This window comes from Salvelinus alpinus, chromosome 1 (assembly GCF_045679555.1).
Source record: "Salvelinus alpinus chromosome 1, SLU_Salpinus.1, whole genome shotgun sequence".
Lineage (NCBI taxonomy): Eukaryota > Metazoa > Chordata > Actinopteri > Salmoniformes > Salmonidae > Salvelinus > Salvelinus alpinus.
In genome coordinates this window covers 93,359,362-93,377,658 of record NC_092086.1, presented here as the reverse complement: position 1 = coordinate 93,377,658, position 18,297 = coordinate 93,359,362, and the positions used below count along the sequence as shown (strand labels likewise).

At 43.3% G+C, this 18,297-nt stretch overlaps 1 protein-coding gene across 6 annotated transcripts in view; it reads left to right on the top strand.

Annotated features, from left to right (window-relative positions):
- The first annotated feature begins 2,342 nt into the window (after positions 1–2,342).
- Positions 2,343–18,297, top strand: part of ophn1 (oligophrenin 1) — a 62,869-nt gene continuing 46,914 nt past the window's right edge. For all 6 annotated transcript variants that reach the window (XM_071334347.1, XM_071334328.1, XM_071334335.1 and 3 more), the window contains exon 1: positions 2,343–2,856. In XM_071334347.1, coding sequence (XP_071190448.1) covers positions 2,703–2,856 — 154 coding nt within the window. In that variant the 5' untranslated portion in view covers positions 2,343–2,702. The remainder of the gene's footprint in view (positions 2,857–18,297) is intronic.

The following is an 18,297-nucleotide window of genomic DNA, read 5'->3' as shown; positions in this document are numbered from 1 at the left end:
CATCATTAATAACCAAAGTTACAGGCTGGAGTTACAGGCTGTAGAGAAAAAAAGCTGACAAACTAGACAAATGTTTATGTTTTAGAATTACTAAGATGTTTTTAGAATTTCTAAGACTAGCACTTATTCAAAAGGAATACATTACGGTTAGGATGCAATACTAGTATAAATGGTGACTGATGCAAATAATCACTGAGCTATATAATTGAGCAATAAGGCCCGAGGAGGTGTGGTTTTTTGGCCAATATACCAAGGATAAGGGCTGTTCTTATGCACAAAGCAACGCTGAGTTCCTGGATACAGCCCTTAGCCATGGTATATTATTGGAAATATGCCACAAACCCCCAAAGGTGCCTTATTGCTATTATAAGCTGTTTACCAACATAATTAGAACTGTAAACAAGTAATTTTGCATAATACCCATGGTATTGTTTGATATTATACCTCCAATCAGCATCCAGGACCCAAACTACCCAGTTTATTATGAGGGGATTCGATTAATCTGGCCCCGGGTGCCCGGATAAGCGTGTTTTGCACCAGGTGAAAGTTGATAGCATTCTTTTTGGAACCGGGCTGCATCCCAGGCATGAGCCAGGTGCCCCGTTCAAAGCCCATGGTGAAGTCGGCTCAAAACAAAAGTGACGTAATTAAGCACATTTAGTAATGAGTAAGATTCTGTGTTTTCACATGCAAAAGTGATTGCTTTTGATAAGGAGTATTTCTGCCTGTAATAAAGTCATTTTGTTGGGAAAAACTCATTCTGATTGGCTGGGCCTGACTCCCCAGTAGGTGGGCCTGTCTGCTAAGTGGGTGGGCATATGCCCTCCTAGGCCCACCCATGGCTGCATCCCTGCCCAGTCATGTGAAATCCATAGAATAGGGCTAATGAATTCATTTCAATTGACTGATTTCCTTATATGAACTGTAACCATAACTTGGCTCCCGAGTGGCGCAGCGGTGTAAGTCACTGCATCTCAGTGCAAGAGGCGTCACTACATTCCCTGGTTTGATTCCAGGCTGTATGACATCCGGTTGTCCAATAGGGCGGCAAACAATTGGCCCTGTGTCATCCGGATTTGGCTGGGGTAGGCCATCATTGTAAATAAGAACTTGTTCATAACTGACTTGCCTAGCTAAATAAAAGTTAAATAAACAAATAAATTAAAAAAATCTTACAAATCTTACAAATTGTTGCATGTTTCATTTATATTTTTGTTCAGTTTATTTAGAAAATTCAAACATATATTTGATGGAAAATATATGTTGTATGTTTCTGGATGATGCCATGCTGCCTTGTTGACAACATGACCAAGCAGCGCAGATTACTGTTCGATTTGAGAAGTGTACTCCTCCCTCACCGCTTTTGCCCGTTCATATCCCGGGCCATAGACCGGTGTCTAGCGGCTCAGCATAATCGAATCTGCCCAATATCAAATCAAATTGTATTTGGTTGCGTACATATTTTGCAAATGTTATCGCGAGTGTAGCGAACTGCTTATGTTCCTAGCTCCAACAGTGCAGTAATACCTAACAATACTACACACGCAAATCCCAAAAATGAAAATAAAGGAATTTAGAAAGGTAGAAAAATTTGAACGAGCAATGTCAGAGTCTGGAATATAAATATATATATGTATATGCTGGTATGTATAGACATTTTTATAGAAAATGTGTTTACAGCAGCAGTTAATAATAATGCTGCGTTCATAGCCAATTGGTAATTACTAGTTGTGAACTCGTAAATACCTGTTGTATGCATTTACTTGCTTTGAACTTGTTGAGAAATGCTGATTGGCTAATGGCCAACAAGCTTCATCAACGATACACTAAAGGTACAGCTATCATGCTTTTAAACAAATGATATGTTCAAAATCTATATTAATAGATTGCGTTTTATAAATAAGGTTTTGTTGTTGCATTTAACTGTGGAAAATGCTGTTATAGAGGAAATATCCTTATTAGGGGAGGTCAGCATGTGGGAGAAGTTGGAGCTCAGGGATGATAGAGGAGTTTCCCACTAGTTACTAATTACCAGTTGGATTTTTCCCAGTCGTTTATTTTTTTACCATTTATGAAAACAGCATATTAGCAAATTATGGAACATTTGACTGTTCTAGAGCATGGGTGTTGGGCATTATTATGGTTGAAGTGGTTCAGAGAACAAAAAAGTATATTGTCTTGCCATGTCACGTTGACACGAAGTAAGCACAAATTAATAGACAAAGGCAGTCAAATATCACAATGTATTAACATATCTACAATTTTATTTCATCAAAATCGTGCATATGGAAAATATTTTGTGTAGCTGCCCCTTTAAGAATTCTACTATGGGTGTGAAAGGAGGATGTGCTTGGCCAACCCGCTTTTCGCAAGTCACTATTTTAACCCCCGCAAAAAGGAAAAAGTATCCAAAGGAAAAATACATTTATGAGATGTAAAAACGGGACCCAGATATACTCGAAGATACTTTGTAACAAAAATTACTTAACATTGTTTACTTGATGAATGAATGCATCAAGAATCTCTCATCAAGAATTACTGCGTTTCACGGGTCCGGTTCGACTGCATTCATTTTTGGAAGAGCGGGCTAACCAAATCTCAACCTGGAAAATTGATCAACAATGTTCTGCAATATGTTGTTTTAATCCGAAGACTTCTCATTCTAACATCTAGGCTGCTGCACAGCATTCTCAAAATAAGTAATGGGGCATCCTCCGCTTGAGTTCAGCGACTGCTATGGGGATAGTCCGGATTTTAGAGAAAGACTAAAATGCTATGAATTAGAATTGGAAAGAACAAGCAAATTTCTCAAAGATGTAATCAAAGATGGCAACAGTGTAATCAATGCAATCAAGGGTAAGCTTCTCTCTTTCTCCTCTTTTTAATGTTTTACTTTATAGGCTGTTTGTGGCTCACGAGACAGCCTACCCACTGTTTGTCGGAGAGGAACCTCATTGTTGGGCAATTGTTTCCAAAAACAAAGCCTGCCTGATGCTTTCACTTGACCACTAGATAATCTGATTAGATATGGTGAAGCAGAGCCTGACAGATGGAAAGAATCTAATGTAGCCAATTTGAAAGATGCACACTGAGCAGTGGTGTGAAAAGGGGAGAGGGCTGGCCCTCTCCAAATTAAACCCATTTGACCCCCTTGCATCTGTTGTCCTGATGGATTCCTGTACAAATACATGTGTGAATGCACTTCAACCACAAGTTCATAATTTGATTAGCAGCGGAATTACGAGAACACAATTTCAACCATTTTATCAGCCTAACATTGAACTTTTCTTGATAAGAAATGAGTGGATGGCAGTGGGCTGTGACGGCAGACTATTCTTTATGTAACCGACTTAAGATGTCAAAAACATGACCTGATAGACAACCTAAAGCTACATTGTAAATGAACTCTGAACTCTGGTGTGACTCATCCCATGCTGACTTGTGCATGTTTACCTTTTATTTAAGTAGGTAAGTCAGTTAAGAACAAATTCTTATTTTCAATGACGGCCTAGGAACAGTTGGTTAACTGCCTTGTTCAGGGGCAGAAGGCCAGATTTCTATCTTGTCAGCTCGGGCATTCGATCTTGCAACCTTTCGGTTAGTAGTCCAATGCTCTAACCACTAGGCTACCTGCCGCCCCACATGTGACTCATGCACCTTCTATGCTATGCTTCATAAAGTCAGTCCAAATCCACAGAGCACTGATCATGGATAGCCTATGGAGTCAAGATCAGGAATCATTTAGAGGCCTTATGTAGGTAGGCATAAATGTTTCAATCATAGAAAAATATGTTTGCAGCACAGTCTATAACCACACCAAACCACTTGCTAAACAAGCATAAGTAAACAATGGAAGCCCTTAGTGATTTTTTTTATTATACACAAGATGAACTTATTATCCATGCCATGGTCCTGTCTCTTTTCCTTCCTGTTTTCTCTCCACCAAAACCACTGCCATATGATATTCTACTGTACATATAAAGCGAGAATGCTGCCTTTGCAGGTCTCAAGGAAGCAAAAATGTAAAACTCATGAACCAAATAATGTATGCTGACCAGTGTGTTTGCCCTTGTGTTTACAGAAACTTGGTTGATTCCTTTTGCACTGTTGGAGTTGATCTTACTTAGGCTACTGAAGGCTAACCTCAGTATTTCACCGAAGTACCACTGTGCTAATCCCAAACGTCAGCTCTTGGACATTCTCCATGAGTACCACTGCCTCTTGGTATAGGACCAAATGACTGGAACAGTATTTGCATTGTTTGACCCACCAAGATTCCATTCCGTAGCCCAATTCACCAATGTCAAGCTTTTTATCTTGAAAACAGAAACTGCCATTGTAAAGAGAGATGAAGTGCTGAGTAGGGGATATGTCACTTATTCAGTCTTGGTGATAACTGGGGGTCACTTGAAGAGTGTTCATTGTCAGGTACAAGGGATTGGTCTGAAATAAGAGTCTTCCCCTATGATATACAGATTTATCATAAGTCATAGGCCTAACAACATCCATCTGGGGGTGCAAACAAGTCCACAGTGATTCCCCTAAGATTTTTTTTAGCAGCGGTGGTAAAGTTAGTGTGGGGGGGGCGTGTGGTAGTGGGCGTGGCCAATGTCACAGTCTCCGACCATACATTTTAGAGACCCTCTTGGCTGCTGAGACATAATGTTGCTGTTTTAAAGCTACAATTTTACATATTTTGCCATGGGCCAGAGAGACTTTTTATTTTTATTGTAAAAGCTAATTTCCTGAAATTCCACATATTTTGCAATGGCTTGTGCCGTGTTCTTATGTTTGAGTGACTAAAACCTTATAGCAAAGTCAGTGGGGGCTCCAATAAATTGCTCCATTATCTTTTCTTCATACTTTATATCTGGTTTTAGTCATTGAAGTTTACACAAAGTGTTTTACCATCCTGAAAATATTATCATATTTTTTTGAAGTGGAGTTAATGATATATGTCGGTACTGTAGGTAGCGTTTGCTATCGCTAGTCTGCTGTACCTGAGTAAAAACAGTATTTTTCATCCTATAGCTTGTTCTCCAGCTTCTTTTTAAATAGTGAGCCAATAGGTTTTCAGCATTTTTATTTACCTGACTGATCAAAACTTGTTTTCTCATGCTTTCTTGTATGTCTGCAGCAGACACATACTGAGCAATATGTTTGTTATGTCAAATCGCAATTTAAATCGCAGTATAGAATCACAATATATATTGTACCGGGACATAAGTATCGTGAGGTCCCTGGCAATTCCCAGCCCTACTGCTCTTTCGATGACAGACTGACCAAGTGAATCCAGCTGAAAGCTATGATCCATTATTGATATCAAATCAAATGTATTTATATAGCCCTTCTTACATCAGCTGATATCTCAAAGTGCTGTACAGAAACCCAGCCTAAAACCCCAAACAGCAAGCAATGCAGGTGTAGAAGCACGGTGGCTAGGAAAAACTCCCTAGAAAGGCCTAAACCTAGGAAGAAACCTAGAGAGGAACCAGGCTATGAGGGGTGGCCAGTCCTCTTCTGGCTGTGCCGGGTGGAGATTATAACAGAACATGGCCAAGATGTTCATAAATGCCCAGCATGGTCAAATAATAATAATCAGTAGTTGTCGAGGGTGCAGCAAGTCCGCACCTCAGGAGTAAATGTCAGTTGGCTTTTCATAGCCGATCATTAAGAGTATCTCTACCGCTCCTGCGGTCTCTAGAGAGTTGAAAACAGCAGGTCTGGGACAGGTAGCATGTCCGGTGAACAGGTCAGGGTTCCATAGCCGCAGGCAGAACAGTTGAAACTGGAACAGCAGCACGGCCAGGTGGACTGGGGACAGCAAGGAGTCATCATGCCAGGTAGTCTTGAGGCATGGTCCTAGGGCTCAGGTCCTCCGAGAGAGAGAGAGAGAGAAAGAAAGAAAGAGAGAATTAGAGAGAGCATACTTAAATTCACACAGGACACCGGATAAGACAGAAGTACTCCAGATATAACAAACTGACCCTAGCCCTCCGACACATAAACTACTGCAGCATAAATACTGGAGGCTGAGACAGGAGGGGTCAGGAGACACTGTGGCCCCATCTGATGATACCCCCGGACAGGGCCAAACAGGAAGGATATAACCCCACCCACTTTGCCAAAGCACAGCCCGCACACCACTAGAGGGATATCTTCAACCACCAACTTACCATCCTGAGACAAGGCCGAGTATAGCCCACAAAGATATCCGCCACGGCACAACCCAAGGGGGGGCGCCAACCCAGACAGGAAGATCACGTCAGTGACTCAACCCACTCAAGTGACGCACCCCTCCTAGGGACTGCATGAAAGAGCACCAGTAAGCCAGATGTCACCTCTTATATCCAGTTCAATCAGTGTCGATGAAGGGGAGGAGACAGGTTAAAGAAGGATTTTAAGCCTTGAGACATGGATTGTGTATATGTGCCATTCAGAGGGTGAATGGGAAGACAAAATATTTAAGTGCCTTTTGAACAGGGTATGGTAGTAGGTGCCAGGTGCACCGGTTTTAGTCTGTCAAGAACAGCAACGCTGCTGGGTTTTTCATGCTCAACCTTTTCCTGTGTGTATCAAGAATGGTCCACCACCCAAAGGACATCCAGCCAACTTGACACAAATGTGGGAAGCATTAGTCTACATGGGCCAGCATCCCTGTGGAACGCTTTCGATGCCTAGTAGAGTCCATGCCCTGCCGAATTGAGCCTGTTCTGAGGGCAAAAGAGGGTGCAACTCCATATTAATAAGGTGTACCTAATGTTTTATACACTCAGTGTTGTGTAAAACTCAGGAGGTGGACTTTATAAAAAATGAAAAACCCTAATTATAGCTTTTCCTTTGACTGAAAGGATAGGTTAATTAAAGTTTTTCTTTTGTCACATGCGCAAGTACAGTGAAATCCCTTTTTTGCTAACACAAAATCTAACAATGCAATAATCAATAATAATGTAATACTAGAAAAACACGAGAAATATGAAGAACACAAGTATAAGCATACTTGACTATATACAGAGTCAGTTCCAATACCATATTTACAATGTGCAGGGATACTGGAGTGATGGAGGTAGATATATGTGTAGGGTTGACTAGGCCACAGGATATAGGATACACAGAGTAGCAGCAGCTTGTATGTGAGTGGGTGTGTGTAGAGTCGGTATAAATGTATGTGCATATTATGTGTGAGTAAGCAGAGGATGGAGTGAGTGTGTAGGGCCCTGTGAGTGTGCATAGAGACAGTGCAAAAATAAAAGGTCAATAAAGATATAAGGTTAACTCAGTCCGTGTAGCTATTCAGTCACCCAAGTCATAGACTGTTCTCTCTGCTACCGCACGGCAAGCGGTACCGGAGCGTAAAGTCTAGGACCAAAAGGCTCCTTAATAGCTTCTACCTCCAAGCCAAAAGACTGCTGGACAACTAAACTAATCAAATGCCCCCTCCACCCCCCTTGTTTTTACACTGCTGCTACTCTCTGTTTATTATCTATGCATAGTCACTTTACAAATTACAAATTACCCCGACTAACCTGTGCCCCCGCACATTGACTCGGCGATATTGTATATCGCCTCATGTTACTTTTTGATTTAGATTATTTTTTTTTACTTTAGTTTTTTTAATAAATATTTTATAAACTATTTCTTCAACTGCATTGTTGGTTAAGGGCTTGTAAGTACATTTTCACGGTAAGGTCTGTTCAGCGCATGTGACAAACACAATTAGATTTATTTATCAGTCTTATTCCTTGGGAATAGAAGCTGTTCAAGAGCCTGTTGGTGTCAGACTTGATGCACCAGTACCGCTTGCCATGTGGAAGCAGAGAGAATAGACTCCAACCACCCAAGCCATAAGCCATTCTTTCCATACCGCCTGATATAGATGTCCTGGATGGCAGGGAGCTCGGCCCCAGTGATGTACTGGGCTGTCCACAGTGATGCAGCCAGTCAAGATGCTCTATGGTACAGCTGTAGAACTTGTTGAGGGCCCATGCCAAACTATTTCAACCTCCTGAGGGGGAAGAGGCCCTGTCACACCTTCTTCAGGACTGTGCACATGTAGACTGTGCGTGTGTGGACCATTAAGTCTTTAGTGATTTGGACTCAGAGGAACTTGAAGATCTCGACGATCTCGACCTGCTCCACTGCAGCCCTGTGTAACAGTATTGCTTCTGTCCCTCTCCTCTCCCCAACCTGGGCTTGAACCAGGGACCCTCTGCACACATCAACAACAGTCACCGTTGAAGCATTGTTACCTATCGCTCCACAAAGCCCCGGTCCTTGCAGAGCAGGGGAAACAACTACTTCAAGGTCTCAGAGCGAGTGACTTCACCGATTTCAAATGCTTCTAGCGCGCACCGCTAACTAGCCAGCTATTTCATACTGGTTTCAGTAGTCTGTCTGACATCTTGGGCCTCCTCATTGGCACACCTCTGAGGTGAAAGGAATTTGACACGCCTCTTCTGATGTAATTTAAGAAAATATATTTGACAGAGCAGGAGACGGCAATTAAGCAGTGTAGCAACGTTCCTAATTCTGGGTCCAGCGGAGTAGGCTGAACCTAAAGCTGAGTTTGCCCTCAGCTCTTGTAGATTTTTACCTTATTGATCTATGCCCCAACCTGAAGAACCATTCTAACCATTAAAATGTCCATGTCTTACTTATCTGTATATTATACAATGGGTGGGTCTAATCTTGAAGGCTGATTGGGTAACTGCATTCCAGCTGGTGTCTATTCCACAAGTTACCACCGGCTAAATCTATGACATTAAACTGCCTATTTACTCTGTTTCATCTGACTGCGCAATCCACTCTCATCAGCCCAGCGAAGCAATTTCTAAACTTGCTCTCCACTATAAAAAGCATCTAGACATTATCTCACATTTCTTTTTGACTAACATTTGTTTTCAACAGGGGATATTTGTATAAACCTTGCCGTCGGTCTCTCCAACATTTGCAACATTGTTTCTGTATTCAAATTCGATCTCTAGCTGTTCCATAGTAATGAACGTGTCGGACGAGACGCGGGCAGGCAATGTTTCTCAGCCAGTCGAAATCATGAATCAGCTGGCATCATTTTTATGATGATCTATACAAAGAAATGTAAAGTAAAAAAAAGTCAAACTAAATTAAGTGCAGGTAGTTTGCAGTCCTTCCAGCTTCATTTTGAAGTGATTGTGTTATCTGTGTTGTTGGCTAGCTCCTCTGAACAACGGTGTCCTGACGAGTGAACAATTTTTCTATGCCAGGTGAAATCGTGCCTAATTTCAATCATTGTTATGGATGTATCCAAATAAATGTAACTAGAAATCAGCTTATGCAAATGCAGCTACTTTGCTGTTATTATGGCTGCACATTTGATGTGGCTGTAAGTTAGCCATAGCTAGCTGGCTGGCTAGCTAGCTAGCAAGCAAGGGATAAGGACATTGCCAGCCAATATTGCAATGGAACATTGAGAACAAAAAGACTGAACGGCTGGGAACGACTATATCCTGTGGAAGGATGAAATAGTATGAATAATCAAAACGTTTTTAATTAAAATATGTAAAGCAATATTTGAATATGTTGGTAAACCGTTATAATGCCCTGTGAGAATATATTGGCATGGTTTGCTGGCCTTCAACTTCTTCTTGGGCCTAACATCCGTGCCAATATATCCTCCAAACACCAGTTTCTCTGACAATCACTTAATTAATTGCTTTGATAGTTATTCTTTCACCAAAAGTGATTCCACCATCACTGGGTGTGGTGAAACCTTCTCCGAATGAATGATCTGATAGCACATACTGTTGGACTTATTCCATAATTTTACATCTTACAGTAATGACTGTCTAAACTCATTAGAACGCTTGACAGATGACTAACATTTTTTTTCACCTTATTTAACCAGGTAGGCCAGTTGAGAACAAGTTCTCATTTACAACTGCGACCTGGCCAAGATAAAGCAAAGCAGTGCGACACAACCAACACAGTTACACATGGAATTAACAAACGTACAGTCAACACAATAGAAAAATCTATATACAGTGTGTGCAAATGTAGAATATTAGTGAGGTAAGGCAATAAATAGGCCATAGAGGTGAAATAATTACAATTTAGCATTAACACTGGAGTGATATCAAATTTTATTTGTCACATAAACATGGTCAGCAGATGTTAATGCGAGTGTAGCGAAATGCTTGTGCTTCTAGTTCCGACCATGCAGTAATATCTAATAAGTAATCTAACCTAACAATTTCACAACTACCTTATACACACAAGTCTAAAGGAATGAATAAGAATATGTACATAAAAATATATGATTGAGTGATGGCCGAACGGCATAGGCAAGATGCAGTAGATGGTATAGACTACAGTATATACATATGAGATGAGTATGTAGGGTATGTAAATATTATATAAAGTGGCATTGTTTAAAGTGGCTAGTGATGCATTTATTACATACATTTTTCCATTTTTCCATTCGTAAAGTGGCTAGAGTTGAGTCAGTATGTTGGCAGCAGCCACTCTATGTTAATGATGGCTGTTTAACAGTCTGATGGCCTTGAGATAGAAGCTGTTTCTCACTCTCGGTCCCCGCTTTGATGCACCTGTACTGACCTCGCCTTCTGTATGATAGCGGGGTGAACAGGCAGTCGCTCGGGTGGTTGTTGTCCTTGATGATCTTTTTGGCCTTCCTGTGACGTCGGGTAGTATAGGTGTCCTGGAGGGCAGGTAGTTTGACCCCGGTGATGCGTTGTGCAGACCTCACTACCCTCTGGAGAGCCTTACGGTTGTGGGCGGAGCAGTTGTCGTACCAGGCGGTGATACAGCCCGACAGGATGCTCTCAATTGTGCATCTGTAAAAATTTGGTGACAAGCCAAATTTCTTCAGCCTCCTGAGGTTGAAAAGGCGCTGCTGCGCCTTCACAACGCTGTCTGTGTGGGTGGACCATTTCAGTTTGTCCGTGATGTGTACTCCGAGGAACTTAACTTTCCACCCTCTCCACTACTGTCCCGTCGATGTGGCTAAGGGGCTGCTCCCTCTGCAGTTACCTGAAGTCCATGATCATCTCCTTTGTTTTGTTGACGTTGAGTGTGAGGTTATTTTCCTGACACCACACTCCGAGGGCCCTCACCTCCTCCACGTAGGCCGTCTCCTCGTTGTTTGTAATCAAGACTACCACTCTATTGTCGTCTGCAAACTTGATGATTGAGTTGGAGGCGTGCATGGCCACGCAGTCATGGGTGAACAGGGAGTACAGGAGAGGGCTGAGAACACACCCTTGTGTGATGTTGTTACCTACCCTCACCACCTGGGGGCAGGAAGTCCAGGACACAGTTGCACAGGGCGGGGTCGAGACCCAGGGTCTCGAGCTTGATGATGTGTTTGGAGGCTACTATGGCGTTAAATGCTGAGCTGTAGTCGATGAACAGCATTCTTACATAGTTATTCCTCTTGTCCAGATGGGTTAGGGCAGTGTGATTGCGTTGTCTGTGGACCTATTGGGGCGGTAAGCAAATTGGTGTGGGTCTAGGGTGTCAGGTAGGGTGGAGGTGATATGGGCCTTGACTAGTCTCTCAAAGCACTTGATGATGACGCACTTAATGATGACGGGGTGAGTGCTACGGGGCGGTAGTCATTTAGCTCAGTTACCTTAGCTTTCTTGGGAACAGGAACAATGGTGGCCCTCTTGAAGCATGTGGGAACAGCAGACTGGGATAAGGATTGATTGAATATGTCCGTAAACACACCAGCCAGCTGGTCTGCGCATGCTCTGAGGACGTGGCTGTGGATGCCGTTTGGGCCTGCAGCCTTGCGAGGGTTAACGCGTTTAAATGTTTTACTCACATTGGCTCCAGTGAAGGAGAGCGCGCAGGTTTTGGTAGCGGGCAAGACATTGTGGTCCGCGACGGGGCTGGTTTTTCTTTTATAGTCTGTGATTGACTGTAGACCCTGCCACATACCTCTCGTGTCTGAGCTGTTTAATTGCAACTCTACTTTGTCTCTATACTGACGCTTAGCTTGTTTGATTGCCTTGCGGATGTTTCCGGTCACTTTGCCCTGATTTAAAAGCAGTGGTTCGCACTTTCAGTTTTGCGCGAATGCTGCCATCAATCCACGGTTTCTGGTTGGGGAATATTTTAATAGATGCTGTGGGTACAACATCACCGATGCACTTGCTAATAAACCCGAATCAGCGTATTCATCAATGTTGTTGTTCGACGCTATGCAGAACATATCCCAGTCCACGTGATCGAAGCAATCTTGAGCTTGGAATCTGATTGGTCGGACCAGTGTTGAACAGACCTGAGCACGGGTGCTTCCTGTTTTAGTTTCGGTCTATAGGCTGGGAGCAACAAAATGGAGTCGTGGTCAGCTTTTCCGAAAGGAGGCCGGGGGAGGGCCTTATATGCCTCGCGGAAGTTAGAGTAACAATGATCCAGGGTTTTGCCAGCCCGGGTCGCGCAATCGATATGCTGATACAATTTAGGGAGCCTTGTTTTCAGATTAGCTTTGTTAAAATCCCCAGCAACAATAAATGCAGCCTCAGGATATGTGGTTTCCAGTTTACATAGTCAAATTAAGTTTGTTCAGGGCTGTCGATGTGTCTGCTTGGGAGTGAATATACATGACTGTGATTATGATCGAAGAGAAATATCTTGGTAGATAATGCGATCTGCATTTGATTGTGAGGAATTCTAGGTCAGGTGAACAAAAGTACTTGAACATACAGGAACATACTTCCTGTATGTTGTTATGATTAACGAGACGTGGTGTGATCATAAGGCATACACCCCCGCCCTTCTTCTTACCAGAGAGATGCTTGTTTCTGCCGGCGCGATGCGTGAAGAAACCAGGTGGCTGTACCAACTCCGATAGTGTGTCTCGAGTGAGCCATGTTTCCGTGAAACAAAGAACGTTACAGTCTCTGTCTCTCTGGAAGGCAACCCTTGCTCGGATTTCGTCTACCTTGTTGTCAAGAGACTGGGCATTGGTGAGTAGTATGCTCGGGAGCGGTGCGCGATGTGCCTGTCTACGGAGCCTGACCAGAAGACCACTCTGCGGCCCCTTCTGCGGCGCCGTTGTTTTGGGTCGCCGGCTGGGATCCGATCCATTGTCCTGGGCGGAGGGTCAAAAGATCTGCTTCGGGAAAGTCGTATTCCTGGTCGTAATGTTGGTGAGTTGACGTTGCTCTTATATCCAATAGTTCCTCCTGACTGTATGTAATAAAACCTAGATTTCCTGGGGTAACAATGTAAGAAATAACACATAAAAAAACAAAATACTGCATAGTTTCCTAGAAAGAAAGGCCTGCTCGCTGAAGTGTTTTAGGGAGCGTTTGACAGTGATGAGGGGTGGTCGTTTGACCACGGATCCATTATGGACGCAGGCAATGAGGCAGTGATCGCTGAGATACTGGTTGAAGACGGCAGAGGTGTATTTAGAGGGCAAGTTGGTCAGGATGATATCTAAGAGGGTGCCCATGGTTACGGATTTAGGGTTGTACCTGGCCATCTAACATCCGGCGCCAACAGAGATGTGCAAGTAGAGATACTGTGGTGCAACAGCACAAGAAGATAAATAACAATATGGGGAGGAGGTAGTTGGGTGTGCTATTTACAGATTGGCTGTGTACAGGTATAGGGATTGGTAAGCTGCTTTGACAGCTGATGCTTAAAGTTGGAGAGGGAGATATGACTCCAGCTTCAGAGATTTGAAATTCGTTCTAGTCATTGGCAGCTAAGAACTGGAAGGAAAGGCGGCCAAACGAGGTGTTGGCTTTGTGGATGACCAGTGAAATATACCTGCTGGAGCGTGTGCTATGGGATGGTGTTGCTATGGTGACCAGTGAGCTGAGATACGGCGGGGCTTTACCTAGCAAAGACTTATCGATGACCTAAATCCAGTGGGTTTGGCAACGAATATGAAGCAAGGGCCAGCCAACGAGAGCATACAGGTCGCAGTGGTATATGGGGCTTTGGTGACAAAACGGATGGCACTGTGATAGACTACATTCAATTTGCTGAGTAGAGTGTTGGGGGCTATTTTGTAAATGACATCGCCAAAGTCAAGGATCGGTAGGATAGTCAGTTTTACAAGGGTATTTTTGGCAGCATGAGGTGGATCAGAGAATCACCAGCAGCAAGAGCGACTTCATTGATATATACATAGAAAATAATCGTCCCGAGAATTTAGCCCTGTGGCACCTCCATAGAGACTGCCAGAGGCCCTCTGATTTGATACACTGAACTCTATCTGAGAAGTAGTTGGTGAACCAGGCGAGGCAGTCATTTGAGAAACCAAGGCTATTGAGTCTGCCAATAAGAATGCGGTGATTGACAGAGTTGAAAGGCTTGGACAGGTCCATGAAGACGGCTGCACAGTACTGTCTTTTATCGATGGCAGTTATGATATCGTTTAGGACCTTGAGCGTGGCTGAGGTGCACCCATGACCAGCTCGGAAACCGGATTGCATAGTGGAGAAGGTACGGTGGGATTTGAAATGGTCGATCTTTGTTCACTTGGCTTTCAAAGACTTTAGAAAGGCAGGACAGGATGGATATAGGTCTGTAACAGTTTGGGTCTAGAGTGTCTCCCCTTTGAAGAGGGGGATGACCGCGGCAGCTTTCCAATCTTTGGGGATCTCAGACGATACGAATGAGGTTGAACAGGCTAGTAATAGGGGTTGCAACAATTTCGGCGGATCATTTTAGAAAGAGATGGTCCAGATTGTCTAGCCCAGCTGAATTGTAGGGATCCAGATTTTGCAGCTCTTTCAGAACATCAGCTGTCTGGATTTGGGTGAAAGAGAAGTGGGTGGGGGCTTGGGCAAGTTGCTGCAGGGGATGCAGAGCTGTTGGCCGGGGTAGCGGTAGCCAGGTGGAAAGCATGGCCAGCCGTAGGAAAATGCTTATTGAAATGATCGATTATCGTAGATTTATCGGTGGTGACAGTGTTTCCTAGCCTCAGTGCAGTGGGCAGCTTGTAGGAGGTGCACTTATTCTCCATGGACTTTAGTGTCCCAAAAATGTTTGGAATTAGTGCTACAGGATGCAAATTTCTGTTTGAAAAAGCTAGTGTATATTGGTTCCTGATTTCCCCGAAAAATTGCATATCGCGGGGGCTATTCGATGCTAATGCAGAACGCCACAGGATGTTTTTGTGCTGGTCATGGGCAGTCAAGTCTGGGGTGATCCAAGGGCTATCTGTTCTTAGTTCTCCATTTTTTTTAATGGGGCATGCTTATATAAGGTGAGGAAAGCACTTTTGAAGAGCAACCAGGCATCCTCTACTGACTGGATGAGGTTAGTATCCTTCCAGGATACCTGGGCCAGGTCGATTAGAAAGGCCTGCTCGCTGAAGTGTTTTAGGGAGCGTTTGACAGTGATGAGGGGTGGTCGTTTGACCACGGATCCATTACGGACGCAGGCAATGAGGCAGTGATCGCTGAGATACTGGTTGAAGACGACAGAGGTGTATTTAGAGGGCAAGTTGGTCAGGATGATATCTAAGAGGGTGCCCATGGTTACGGATTTAGGGTTGTACCTGTTAGGTTGCTTGATAATTTATGTGAGATTGAGGGCATCTAGCTTAGATTGTAGGACGGCCGGGGTGTTAAGTATATCCCAGTTTAGGTCACCTAACAGTACGAACTCCGAAGATAGATGATGGGCGATCAATTAACATATGGTGTCCAGGGCACAGCTGGGGGCTGAGGGGGGTCTATAACAAGCAGATACAGTGAGAGACTTGTTTCTGGAAAGGTGGATTTTTAAAAGTAGAATCTCGAATTGTTTGGACACAGACCTGGATAGTATGACAAAACTCTGCAGGCTATCTCTGCAGTAGATTGCAACTCCGCCCCTTTTGGCAGTTCTATCTTGTTGGAAAATGTTGTAGTTGGGGATGGAAATTTCTGGATTTTTGGTGGCCTTCCTAAGCCAGGATTCAGACACGGCTAGGACATCAGTGTTGGTGGAGTGTGCTAAAGCAGTGAATAAAACATACTTAGGGAGGAGGCTTCTGATGTTAACATGCATGAAAACAAGGCTTTTACGGTTACAGAAGTTAACAAATGAGAGTGCCTGGGGAATAGGAGTGGTGCTGGGGGCTGCAGGGCCTGGGTTAACCTCTACATTACCTGTGGAACAAAGGAGGGGGAGTAGGATAAGGGTACGGCTAAAGGCTAACTGGTTGTCTAGTGCGTTCGGAACAGAGAGTAAAAGGAGCATATTTCTGGGCGTGGAAGAATAGATTCAAGGCATAATGTACAGACAAGGGTATGGAAGGATGTGAGTACAATGGAGGTAAACCTAGGCATTGAGTGACGATGAGAGAGGTTTTGTCTCTAAAGGCACCAGTTAAGCCAGGTGAGGTCACCGCATGTGTGGGGGGTGGGACAAAAGGGCAACCTAAGGCATATTGGGCAGGGCTGGGGGCTCTACAGTGAAATAAGACAATAATACCCAACCAAAACAGCATTAGACAAGGCATATTGACATTCGGGAGACGCATGTGTAGCCGAGTGAACATAGGGTCCAATGAGTAGCAATAGGTGAGTCAGGGAGTCGTTCAGTAGTCACTACAACACTAGGTGAGCCTGTTGAAACCACTTCGGCTGATTACGTCAGTAGCATAGGGTTGGGAGGTATCCAGATTGTCATACCTTTTCTGTACCATACGGTATATCCGAATCCACACAAGGAGCGCTATAAAAAAATAAAACATTTAGGCAACAGGGCTCTTGATCCAGGAGGGGATTGAATGTCTCTGCTCTAACTAAGAAGCTTGATCTTGACACCTAGCCAATTAGTTAGCAAACCAGATGCATAGCTGGAGAAAAATGGAAACACGAAGTAGACAAACTCTTTGTTCCTTTTTAAAAACCTGCTGTATATTGTTGTGTTCTGTAGCTTAGAAAATAAATCATTGTTACTCGATGACAACATAAGGATATTTGTTTCCAACATTAGAGCTGTTTTCCTAAAGAAGTTAATGTTAGCTCTCCTTGTACTTTTAAAGGCCAGCCGTGCTGCCCTGTTCTGAGCCAACTGCAATTCTCCAAAGTCCCTCTTTGTGGCACCTGACCACACTACTGAACAGTAGGCCAGGTGTGACAAAACAAGGGCCTGTAGGACCTGCCTTGTTGATAGTGTTAAGAATGCACACTACCGCTTTATTATGGACAGACATCTCCCCATCTTAGCTACTGTTTTATCAATATGTTTTGACCAATCCAGGGTAACTCCAAGCAGTTTAGTCACCTCAACTTGCTGTCGTGACAATCATTAATGTTTGATTGTGACATACCACATTAAATTAATCGTATAACAATGAAGTAGTAATCTGGTGCACCACGGGAAAAGTTATTTAACGAGTTACTATCTCCTGACTAAACTCTAAAGATATATTTATATCTTACATCAGTCACAGTCAATTCATTAATTCTTATTTACCTTATCAGTCTCATTCTGAATGTCGCAAAACTCTTGGATAACTGCACGAACCCTAGCATAAATTATGAATCAGCAATATACAAATTGGCTTAATTATTTATTTACTAACTAAATAATCACACAGAATTACAAACAGGATAGCTTACACATTGATTACTACACAATGCAATGAAAAGTCCCTAGTGGACAAAACGGAGATGACTGCTTGTTACACAGAATGTTGGATTCAAAAGAGGGAAATGGGGAGACAAAGGAATTTCACTATCGTACATACAGCTGATAACTATGCTCATGGTAATGCAAATAATTTGAAAGGCACTCGCACATCTAAGCAAAGATTTTGCAGGTGCATGGCAACAGTTGAACAAGATGAATGAAAAAGGAAACCGCACACTGCTCTTGATAGTATCACTGATCTTTAATAAGTAAGCTTATTAATGCAAATACTTTGCACATGAACGGCCGCTCATTCGAAAGAATTGCAATGTACATATTTACGTGTGTATGGCTTTGCTGTCTCTGTTAAACACTCGATCCATCTATGGGGAGTAATTCGACAACGTTTCTGGTTGTCCACCAGAGGTCACCATGTCCTTTGCAGCTGTAGCTTCTCTGTCTCGGAGTGTCTGTTAGACCAGCTCTTCCAGAGGAAGTGTTTGTTAGAATGGTTCTTTCAAAGTACCACCCGGTGGTTCTCGGTCAAGTTTACTAGACTAAAGTTCTTAAACAGCTGCACACTGAATGTTCCTGTGTATTCTTCAAGAGAGTTTCAGCGTTTCTAACCATTTCGTACCTTTCAGCTCACACGGTCTGTCACGCTGGTCTAATGTAGAGCTAGAACCATTTTACATGCCTGTAGCAACC